Here is a 12116-nt window from a genome sequence, read left to right on the forward strand (position 1 = left end):
TGAACGCCAACAATTCCATGATTCATCCATTATTATGTAATATTAAGGCAAAACATGCACGCAAGATATTGAACTAGTAATTTGAGTTTACTGTAATGTAATGTTTTTATTGCGAGTGACGTATATTGCGTATATTGATTCCCTGGGGGGGGGGGGGGAGTATCCATCCATCAATCCATCATCTGGGCCGCTTATCCTCACAAGGATAATAATACAATAATACACTTACTTACATAAGATACAGTTGTTCACATTTGGGAGAAAACCCAGATTATGATATAGCATTCGGTTATTGCACGGATTTTGAGACAGATTATTAATATTTTAAGATGTAGACTCCCAGAAATGCTATATAATCAATATCAATATTAACGTGTACCGTGCATTAATTCTCATCCAGTGTTCGAAGGTTTTAATTTGTCTAACGACAGTGGCCAGACAATAAATAATAGACAACAGTGTTAGGAAATGCCAGATTTCTTTATTTTTATTTTATTGTTTATGTAATAATGATGTTTTACTCACAGGAAAAAATATCATATGGCTTCTTTGTTCATAATGCCCCCCCAACACACACACACACACACACATTTTCTGGAGTATCTAAAGGCTTTAATTATTATGCATACAGTGTACAAAGATTTCTATTATAATAGTGTCCAAAGGCTTGAATTCTTACACAGTGTGCAAAGACTTAAATTTGTATACAGTGACAAAGACTTGAATTCTTAAAACGTCTAAAGGCCTTAATTTTTATACAGTGTGCAAAGGCATTATTTTTTATACAGTGTGCATTATGTTATAGACTCCCAGAAATGATATCATGCAAAATTCCCATACACATATAACTTAAATGATACGGAAGTCCGCAGGGAACTTTTTTTGGCTCCCTGACCCTTAGTTGATGAACAGGCCCAAAGGTGCTACTGCTGGCTCGCCAGTAACCATGACAACAGCACCATCCCAGATGCGGTGATGAGGCTCGTCTTCTGGCTTGCGCTGCTTGAAACCGCTGTTGGAAAAAAAAAAAAATACATTCATCTCTAATAATTGTACAAAAATGTATTTTTATTATAATTTTTTTATCTTACGCATGCCGTCCACAAAAATGGACGATGTGTCCACGTTAAAGGTGGTGATGTTGGGCGCAGCGTTGATCAAAACGCTAGCAATGACGTTATTGCTGGGCACAGAGCCAGATGTGAATCTCAGGTCCATTCGGTTGATAATGGAGCCGTTACTGCGAAAAATATAAATACAATGCTGAGTTGTGACTACACACCAAGACATAGAGCTCTAGTTAAGTTGTTTTTATTATTATTATTTTTGAATACAATACCTGAATGATGTTACTGTCAGGTCTTTAAATGAGGAAAATGTGATTTCGTAGAGTGGTTCAAGCTGTGAAAAGAGCAGTATAATTTTTCAGCTTTGTTTCTTCTTCTTATTGTGTGAATGCTGAGAAACAAGATTTGTAATATGTAGGCTGGATTCACTTTTTGGGGAGGTTCAATTTTGGGCATGTGACTAAATTAGCATGAATGCTTGATTCGCAACAATCAAACAAACCAGCACTTTTTGCTCCATAATGTTATTTTTCAGTGTTGTACCTGGGCCCATTGTTGTGATTGGCTATACTGTACATACCCGTTTTCCCCTACTACTGTCTGTGATATCAAATTACGACCACGTGTTTATGCCCCACTCATTTACACCGGGCTGTTGCAGCTGACGATCACCTGTCAATCGCTCTTCGGCTAACTGTGCTAGAATTTGTAGCTTGATAGCCAGCGGGACCAGAGTTACGATGGACAAGAAAAAAAAACAACAACCTCCGAAACGAAAAGGTGCTGCTGAGAAGGTGAGAGATTAAAAAAAAAAAAAGAAAAAAGAAAAAAAAGAAATCCCTCGAGGAAGTGACGGCCACACATTAGAAAATAACGGGATTTATTTGGCGGTCGTTCGAGTTTTGCTAATCCGTTGCCAGCACAAGCCGCGGCGAGTTTGTCCCTCAACAGCTGAATATCGAAAAACACGAAAGCCCAAGTGATATAATGCAAAGTTATGTTTGAAATTCTAATGCTTTCTGTGAAAATGCTTATTTGGCTAACATGAGTTTGCTTGCTAATGGTGCGAAGTGCCGACTATAGCCTCGTCGTGTTAGCTAACTGGGCCTACATTTCACAGAGTTCAAAATGATCATCATTCAATGACCAAATGTTTCCTTTAATTGTCAACCTGCTTATTGATAATTTTATTTTCTGGTTGAAATCAACCTGTAACTGTCTTTGAGCTGACTGCTACTAAATTAATGTGAATGAATAAATAGCTTATTAATTTGTCTGAACATGCCCCATCCGGTATACATGGGATCATCAGCAACCAAAACAATCATAATAATTAAATTCTAGAGTGTTAGACCTGCACAGAATGAGAAAAAACTGAAATGTTGCAATATGACTTGTGATAAATAAATGTGTATAGCTACAAGATATCATTTGTTAACCATGTCTTGGTTGTCTTGGCGATAGGTTTCGTGTGCATGATGTCAATGTCTCTTGATGATGAACATTTGATAAATTGTGCAGCCTTATTGTGTATGTGTCCGGTTTAGTCGATCCTTCTGCACAGGATGTCATGTCAGTAAAACCTCAATAACGTTTATATCCATATTTTGTTGTCTCAATCATAGGCCAGCATGTATGTTCGTTCCAGAAGGGACTCCCAAGAGGACTGTGAACCTCAAATGGTCTACAGTTCAGTGATGGTCAAGGTGTGTTATGGCGACCACCAATGTTACGCCGGTTCCCTCTATTGGTAGGTGACAATCCCTGAATTAAATGCTCAAAATGTAAACAATGTTACAGTGGCTTAAACTATGTTTTTTTCCCAATACAGTATATTTTTTGAGTACACTTCAGTTGTATATAACTTTTAAGTTTAGTACAGTTGCATTTAATAATTTTTGAATTATTTGTTTCCAAATATTTATTCAGGTAAATTTCTTTTGAACTTTTGTGTTCAAAATCTTAGAATTGAATTTATTAGTTATGTAGATTTGACTATATTTAATTCACTGCCATTGATGTCTTTAGAAGTCAAATATCCATGTCAACTGGGAAGGCTGGCAGTGAATGGGTTTGAAGAACACTGTTAATATTCAAACTATGTATGATGTTACAGTGGCTTATAATAATAATCAATATACTTTTTAAGAAAGAAACCTCTGCCTCGTTGTTGATGAACACTGACTATGACGCTACTGTATTTTAATGGTGGTCATGCTGGTTCCATGTACCTTGCATCTCTTCTAGGACCAGTAAAAGGGGGGGAAATCTAAATGAGAGAGAATTTGTGAATGAGGTGTGTACTCTCACCATATGACTTAATTCTCCTGGGTGTGTAGATGGTAGTCCTTACTCTGTTCCTTTTGTCTTTGTTTATATTTTTCATTACAGGTTTTTGATTTTATTAACTACTCCATGAAATATGGTCCGAAAGCGCATCAAATTCATTTATTATTATTATTATTTTTTACATCATCGGGTTACATGAAATTTGTGTCGCCGGCTGGCTAGCTCCCCATGGCGCACATGAACTGGGCCGGTCTGACCATGACTGCTGGGCCACTTTCGCCCTTGGAATGCGCTCATTCTGGCAAAGAACAGTTTTTGAACAAAAGCTCATTTTCATTCAAGAGTGTCAAGTTTTGTTCGGGAATTCCAGGACAAAGCCCTGCTGAACACACTATATAGGAGCCTTCATATGAATGCTGCATTCATGTTTACAATCGGCAGCCATGTGTGATCAGGGACACTGCGTAAATGGGAGTGAATGTATTCTTTGGTTGTGTTGTAAAGCAGTACATTATCGTAAAAATTGATTACTAGGAAAATTATTATTCGTATCAGAATTCTTGAGTTAGAAATCTGTACGATCACGCTGTCCTGATATGGAATTTATTTTTCTATTAATATAAGAGTAGGCATCATACAATATTTATTTAATATAGTCAGCCAGAGCTACAAGGAATGATGCAAAGTTACCTGTCCTTTTACCATCATTCCAACAATGGGGAAATGAAATGGCAGTATTTTGAGGGTAATAGCATATCAGCAACATGTTGAAAAAAAAAAGAAAAGAACTATGAACTTGTTCACTTTGGGAATGGTGAACTGAACTTTAAACTAGTTTGCACAGAAAATGAACTTTCCCAACACTGGTTATTTTTGTCATTATTTTTAGGATGCTTCATTCCCATTCTGTTGCTCCAAAATGTAATTATTCCATTCATGGTTAAGTCCTGAGAATCAAGCGTGGTTGTAGTTTTGTTTCCCCTTTAAATCAGAACTCAGTGCATTCAATGCGTCTCACCGTCATCTTGATGATTCCCGCTCGGCTGATAAACGCAGCAGACGACTGATCGAGCAAGTCGCTCGTGAACGTCTCACCAACGGACGTAAATCTCAGAGTCCGCGTGATTAGTGATGTGATGCTCAAAGTGGGATTCTTGGTGGCCGTCGTCGCTTGAGCCACCGTGGTGTTGGGTTTGGCTGTCGTCGAATTTGTTTTTTGCGGCGATTCTGTCAAGACAATCAGAAGGACAATTGGTTAACCCTAATGCGCACAACACATTTACTACAACAACAATTATTAGAACAAAATGTCATCCCACTAGGCTCTAACACAGCCAAACTATCACAAAAAAGAAAAAAATGTATAAAAAGGGTTTGAACGTCACAATGGCCAACATATGTTTAGGCGTTCAAGGCGGTAGACTCACGAATGACTTGAATGGTGTTGGCGACGAGGCTGACGTTAAACGTGTTGTTGGGCTGACCCAGCGTTTCTTCTAAGGTGGTGACAACATCCTCATCTGTGGGAGTCGAAGCTGTGTTCCTGAACTCCAATCCTACCTCCACTTGCGTGTTTTCCATTCGCGTCAACACCACAGCGCGGCTGTAGCACAAAAATGGAAACAGTTCTCTCATTTGTACACACACTTGTGTACTCTCCCAAAAATTGCATAAACTTACAAAATCCGAATAATGACAGTCTGGATGAAGATAAAACCGAATCTCTGCCTGAAGATGGCATCGCACTGTAACATGGAGGAAAAGGCGAGTAATTGGAAGCGAGAAAAACGAGATGAAAAGCATAGTGGGGATTTAAACTGGACTCACCGACGTGGCAACTTGAATTTCAAGAGCTTTGTATTGCTCACTGTTGACATCATTGAATTCTTCCACAAATGGTTCCTCCAAAGTTGCTGACAGGACAACAACTGGTGGTGGAGATGTGGGGACTGCGACTGGAGTTGTTGGATTTGGAGCGGTTGGCCGTTGAGTTGCAGGGACAAGGGTGGTGTTTGGCCCATGAGGAGGAGTTGGCCCATGAGTCGTGGGCACATGGGGGGTAGTTGGCCCTTGATTTGCAGGGATATGGGTGGTGGTTGGTCCTTGAGTTGCTTGGACATGGGTGGTGGTGGGTCCTTGAGTTGCAGGGACATGGGTGGGAGTTGCCCCTTGAGTTGCAGGGACATGGGTGGTGGTTGGTCCCTGAGTTGTAGGAACATGGGTGGTGGTTAGCCCATGAGTAGGGGTTGGCCCATGAATCGTGGCCACATGGGTGGTGGTTGGCCCTTGAGTTGCAGGGACATGGGTGGTGGGCACATGGGTGGGGGTTGGCCCTTGAGTTGCAGGGACATGGGTGGGAGTTGGCCCTTGAGTTGCAGGGACATGGGTGGGAGTTGGCCCTTGAGTTGCAGGGACATGGGTGGTGGTTTGCCCATGAGTAGGGGTTGGCCCATGAGTCGTGGTCACATGGGTGGTGGTTTGCCCTTGATTTGCAGGGACATGGGTGGTGGTTGGCCCTTGAATAGGGGTTGGCCCATGAGTCGTCTGCACATGTGTGGTTATTGGTCCTTGAGTTGCAGGGACATTGGTGCTGGTTGGCCCATGAGTCGTGGGCACATGGGTGGTAGTTGGTCCTTGAGCTGCAGGAAGATGTGTGGTGGTTGCCCCATGAGCAGTGGTTGGGCCTTGAGTTGTAGGGACATGGGTGGTGGTTGGCCCTTGAGTTGCAGGGACATGGGTGGTGGTTGGCCCTTGAGTTGCAGGGACATGGGTGGTGGTTGGCCCTTGAGTTGCAGGGTCATGGGTGGTGGTTGGGCCATGAGTCGTGGGCACATGGGTGGGGGTTGGCCCTTGAGTTGCAGGGACATGGGTGGTGGTTGGCCCATGAGTCGTCTGCACATGGGTGGTGGTTGGTCTTTGAGTTGCAGGGACATGTCTGGTGGTTGCCCCATGAGCAGTGGTTGGCCCTTGAGTTGTAGGAACATGTGTGGTTATTAATCCTTGAGTTGTAGGGACATTGGTGCTGGTTGGCCCATGAGTCGTGGGCACATGGGTGGTAATTGGTCCTTGAGTTGCAAGGACATGGGTAGTGGTTGGTCCCCGAGTTGTTGGAAGATGGGTGGTGGTTGGCCCATGAGTAGGGGTTGGCCCATGAGTCGTGGGCACATGGGTGGTAGTTGGCCCTTGAGTTGCAGGGACATGGGTGGAAGTTGGCTCTTGAGTTGCAGGAACATGTGTGGTGGTTGGCCCATAAGTAGGGGTTGGCCCATGAGTCGTGGCCACATGGGTGTTGGTTGGCCCTTGAGTTGCAGGGACATGGGTGGTAGTTGGTCTTTCAGTTTCAAAGATATGTGTGGTGGTTGGGCCGTGAGTAAGGTTTGGCCCTTGAGTTGTAGGGGCATGGGTGGTGGTTGGCCCTTGAGTCGGGGTTGGCCCATGAGTCGTCTGCACATGGGTGGTGGTTGGTCCTTGAGCTGCAGGAACATGTGTGGTGATTGCCCCATGAGCAGTGGTTGGCCCTTGAGTTGCAGGAACATGGGTGGTGGTTGCCCTATGAGCAGTGGTTGGCTCTTGAGTTGTAGGGACATGGGTGGTGGTTGGTCCCTGAGTTGTAGGAACATGGTTGGTGGTTAGCCCATGAGTAGGGGTTGGCCCATGAATCGTGGCCACATGGGTGGTGGTTGGCCCTTGAGTTGCAGGGACATGGGTGGTGGGCACATGGGTGGGGGTTGGCCCTTGAGTTGCAGGGACATGGGTGGGAGTTGGCCCTTGAGTTGCAGGGACATGGGTGGGAGTTGGCCCTTGAGTTGCAGGGACATGGGTGGTGGTTTGCCCATGAGTAGGGGTTGGCCCATGAGTCGTGGTCACATGGGTGGTGGTTTGCCCTTGATTTGCAGGGACATGGGTGGTGGTTTGCCCTTGAATAGGGGTTGGCCCATGAGTCGTCTGCACATGTGTGGTTATTGGTCCTTGAGTTGCAGGGACATTGGTGCTGGTTGGCCCATGAGTCGTGGGCACATGGGTGGTAGTTGGTCCTTGAGCTGCAGGAAGATGTGTGGTGGTTGCCCCATGAGCAGTGGTTGGGCCTTGAGTTGTAGGGACATGGGTGGTGGTTGGCCCTTGAGTTGCAGGGACATGGGTGGTGGTTGGCCCTTGAGTTGCAGGGACATGGGTGGTGGTTGGCCCTTGAGTTGCAGGGTCATGGGTGGTGGTTGGGCCATGAGTCGTGGGCACATGGGTGGGGGTTGGCCCTTGAGTTGCAGGGACATGGGTGGTGGTTGGCCCATGAGTCGTCTGCACATGGGTGGTGGTTGGTCTTTGAGTTGCAGGGACATGTCTGGTGGTTGCCCCATGAGCAGTGGTTGGCCCTTGAGTTGTAGGGACATGTGTGGTTATTAATCCTTGAGTTGTAGGGACATTGGTGCTGGTTGGCCCATGAGTCGTGGGCACATGGGTGGTAGTTGGTCCTTGAGTTGCAAGGACATGGGTAGTGGTTGGTCCCCGAGTTGTTGGAAGATGGGTGGTGGTTGGCCCATGAGTAGGGGTTGGCCCATGAGTCGTGGGCACATGGGTGGTAGTTGGCCCTTGAGTTGCAGGGACATGGGTGGAAGTTGGCTCTTGAGTTGCAGGAACATGTGTGGTGGTTGGCCCATAAGTAGGGGTTGGCCCATGAGTCGTGGCCACATGGGTGTTGGTTGGCCCTTGAGTTGCAGGGACATGGGTGGTAGTTGGTCTTTCAGTTTCAAAGATATGTGTGGTGGTTGGGCCGTGAGTAAGGTTTGGCCCTTGAGTTGTAGGGGCATGGGTGGTGGTTGGCCCTTGAGTCGGGGTTGGCCCATGAGTCGTCTGCACATGGGTGGTGGTTGGTCCTTGAGCTGCAGGAACATGTGTGGTGATTGCCCCATGAGCAGTGGTTGGCCCTTGAGTTGCAGGAACATGGGTGGTGGTTGCCCTATGAGCAGTGGTTGGCTCTTGAGTTGTAGGGACATGGGTGGTGGTTTGCCCATGAGTTGTAGGAATGTGGGTGGTGGTTGAATCATGAGTTGTAGGGGCATGGGTGGTAGCTGTCCCATGAGTAATGGTTGGCCCTTGAGTTGTAGGGATATGATTGGCAGTTGGCTCATGTGTAGGTGATGGTCCATTAGGTGTTGTAGTTTCTGATGATTGGGCTGTTTAAATTAAAATTGTTCACAGTCAAAAAAATATGCATTGATGTTAAGTAAAGATGATTTGGGAGTGATGATAGGAGTCTTTACTTACAAATGAGTGCAACTGTGTCTGGATCAACAGTGAGGGGAAAATTGTTGGGACTATTCACAGCTTGTACCAATGTCTCCACGACCACATCAGCTTCTGGGATTTGCTCAGTCTGTACCGAATTGTTGAACTTCAGGTCCATTTCCACTTTTGTGTTTCCTTTTTGTGGACTAAAAATTAAATAGATGACATTCAGATTGGAGAGCCAATAGAAATTGTTAGACACTACCTGTATTTAACATCTTACCTAAATCCAAGAACAATGGTGCGGATGAAAATGCTTCCAAATTCTTGCAAGAGGATCGAGTCACACTGTAAGAAGATTCAAAGTTGAGTTAATTTAAAAGTAAGCAGTGAGAAAAATGATTGCATTAGCTCAATATCACATGAAATTGCCTATCCATCCATCCAGTTTCATATATACATCAGGGTGCGGGTGACATGGGCTGCAGTCTAAAGATGGAGACTTCCATGTCTCTGGCACAACTGAGAGGACCCCAGCCCCGAGGCCTTATACCAGTTGGACATGCCTGGAGCACATCACTAGGGATGGGTACTTTGGGAATCCTTACATGTTGCCTGAGCCACCTCAGCCTGCTCTAAGAAATAGAGTGGCCAAACTGGGTACCCTTTACACAAAAACCGCACCCGGACATTCTCGGTATAAAGATACAGAACCTGTGCCAGAAGCCAGCCTCGGCAGAATCCGATGTCCATGACCAGCAAAAAAAAAGTTCCTGCCTGAAGTTGTAATAACTCAAATCTTTACGCACCATTGATACCACTTGTGTTTCAAGTTCTTTGAATTGTTCACTGCTGCGATTGCTCAACTCTGCCACAAAAGGTTCCTCCAGAGTGGCTTCAACAGACACTATTCGTGAAGGAACTGAGATGACTGCAGTTGTTGTCTCTTTATTTGTTGATTCATCAGTTGTTATTGATTCGTCAGTAGTTGTTGATCCCTCAATAGTTGTTAGCTTGTTAATTGTTGTTGTTGATTTGTCAACAAAAGTTGTTGAGTTGTCAATAGCTGTTGTAGATTCATCAACAGCTGTTATTGATTTATCAACAGTTGTTGTCAGTGCTGTGGTCAATCCCTGAAGAGTTCTTGATTCCTCAACAGCAATTGTTGATTCATCAATAGTTTCTGTGGATCCATCACTAGTTGTTGATTCATCAATATTTGTTGTCGATTCGTCATTGGTTGTTATTGATTCATCGATAGTTGTTGATTCTTCGGTAGTTGTGTCAAGAGTAGTTGTTGATTCGTCAGTGCTTGCTGTTGATGTGTCACTTGTCAATTCATCAACAGTTGTAGTTGATCCTTCATTAGCGATTGAGTCGTCAACAGCAGTTGTTGATTCGTCAATAGTCAGTTGAGTTGTTGCTGATGTTAAATCACTTGCGGTTGTTGTTAAGCCAAGGGATGATGTTGGTCCTTGGGTGGTTGTGGATGCTTTTGGTGTTTCAGGGGATTAAAATGGAAAAGAATAGATGAGTATTAATTCAGAAAAGCACATTACAGTTGGATTGTCTGCTATCTAATAATTCATATATGAAAAATTAACAATAAATGATCAGAAGTTATAAATCTATCGGAGCGAGAAGTATGTTATGAAAAAAAAAAGAGGCCCATGGACCGAATCCTGAGGAATTCCAGAAATCACTTGAAATGGATTTGAATGTGTACGAAATAATATGATGATCAGTTGACATCTGCTGGACAAAATGTTGTTACTTACAAATGGCTACAATTGAGTCTGGATCGACAGTGAGGTTGAAAGTGTTGTTGCCACTAGCCACAGCTTGAACCAATACGTCTATGGCCACCTCGGTTTGTGGGATCTCGTCAACTGGTACTGAATTGTTGAACTCCAGTTCCACTTCGACTTGCGTATTTCCCGTTTGAGGCCTTCAATAACCAGAATACCCTGAATTATAATTGTGGGTTGCGTAAGTTGAGATATGTATGTCATATACTTGAAATCTTACCTGAATCCAATGACAATGGTGCGGAAGAAAACGGAACCAAACGCTTGGAAGAAGATGAAGTCACACTGCAAGAAGAATCAAAGTTTAGAATCATATTTCCTGAAATAATCAGCGGATTCTGAGAGTTCAAATGCTTGTACACACCATTGAAACCACTCTTGTTTCAAGTTCTTTGTATTGTTCACTGCTGCGATTGTTCAATTCTTCCACAAAAGGTTCCACCAGAGTGGCTCCAAGAGACACAACTGTTGAGGGAACTGAGATGATTGCAGTTGTTGTCAGTTGAGTTGCTGATGTTAAACCACTTGCGGTTGTTGTTAAGCCAAGGGATGATGTTGGTCCTTGGGTGGTTGTGGATGCTTTTGGTGTTTCAGGGGATTAAAATGGAAAAGAATAGATCAGTATTAATTCAGAAAAGCACATTACAGTTGGATTGTCTGCTATCTAAAAATTATATATGAAAAATTATCAATAAATGATCAGAACGTTCTCAGTCTATCAGAGCGAGAAGTAGGTTATGAACAAAAGAGGCCCATGGACCGAATCCTGAGGAACGCCAGAAATCACTTGAAATTGATTTGAATGTGTACGAAATAATCTAATGATCAGTTGATGTCTGCTGGATAAAATGTTGTTACTTACAAATGGCTACAATTGAGTCTGGATCGACAGTGAGGTTGAAAGTGTTGTTGCCACTAGCCACAGCTTGAACCAATACGTCTATGGCCACCTCGGTTTGTGGGATCTCGTCAACTGGTACTGAATTGTTGAACTCCAGTTCCACTTCGACTTGCGTATTTCCCGTTTGAGGCCTTCAATAACCAGAATACCCTTAATTTTAATTGTGGGTTGCGCAAGTTGAGATATGTATTTCATATACTTGAAATCTTACCTGAATCCAATGACAATGGTGCGGAAGAAAATGGAACCAAACGCTTGGAAGAAGATGAAGTCACACTGCAAGAAGAATCAAAGTTTAGGATCAAATTTCCTGAAATAATCAGCGGATTCTGAGAGTTCAAATGCTTGTACACACCATTGAAACCACTCTTGTTTCAAGTTCTTTGTATTGTTCACTGCTGCGATTGTTCAATTCTTCCACAAAAGGTTCCACCAGAGTGGCTCCAAGAGACACAACTGTTGAGGGAACTGAGATGATTGCAGTTGTTGTCAGTTGAGTTGTTGCTGATGTTAAACCACTTGCGGTTGTTGTTAAGCCAAGGGATGATGTTGGTCCTTGGGTGGTTGTGAATGCTTTTGGTGTTTCAGGGGATTAAAATGGAAAGGAATAGATTAGTATTAATTCAGAAAAGCACATTACAGTTGGATTGTCTACTATCTAAAAATTATATATGAAAAATTAACAATAAATGATCAGAATGTTCTCAGTCTATCAGAGCGAGAAGTAGGTTATGAACAAAAGAGGCCCCTGGACCGAATCCTGAGGAACGCCAGAAATCACTTGAAATGGATTTGAATGTGTACGAAATAATCTAATGATCAGTTGATGTC

At 43.6% G+C, this 12116-nt stretch overlaps 1 protein-coding gene across 1 annotated transcript; it reads right to left on the reverse strand.

Moving 5' to 3' along the window:
* Positions 1-461: 461 nt before the first annotated feature.
* LOC133472887 (mucin-2-like) lies at positions 462-10494 on the reverse strand. Its single transcript, XM_061764373.1, has 11 exons — positions 10355-10494; positions 9386-10068; positions 8860-8924; positions 8616-8782; positions 5184-8524; positions 5037-5101; positions 4784-4959; positions 4375-4583; positions 1340-1401; positions 1092-1240; positions 462-1012 (listed from the first exon to the last, which is right to left on the reverse strand). The coding sequence occupies exons 2-11, from the start codon at positions 9386-9388 to the stop codon at positions 924-926; spliced, it is 4326 nt and encodes a 1441-aa protein (XP_061620357.1). The 5' UTR covers positions 9389-10068; positions 10355-10494; the 3' UTR covers positions 462-923.
* Positions 10495-12116: the final 1622 nt, after the last annotated feature.

This window comes from Phyllopteryx taeniolatus, chromosome 23 (genome assembly GCF_024500385.1).
Source record: "Phyllopteryx taeniolatus isolate TA_2022b chromosome 23, UOR_Ptae_1.2, whole genome shotgun sequence".
NCBI lineage: Eukaryota > Metazoa > Chordata > Actinopteri > Syngnathiformes > Syngnathidae > Phyllopteryx > Phyllopteryx taeniolatus.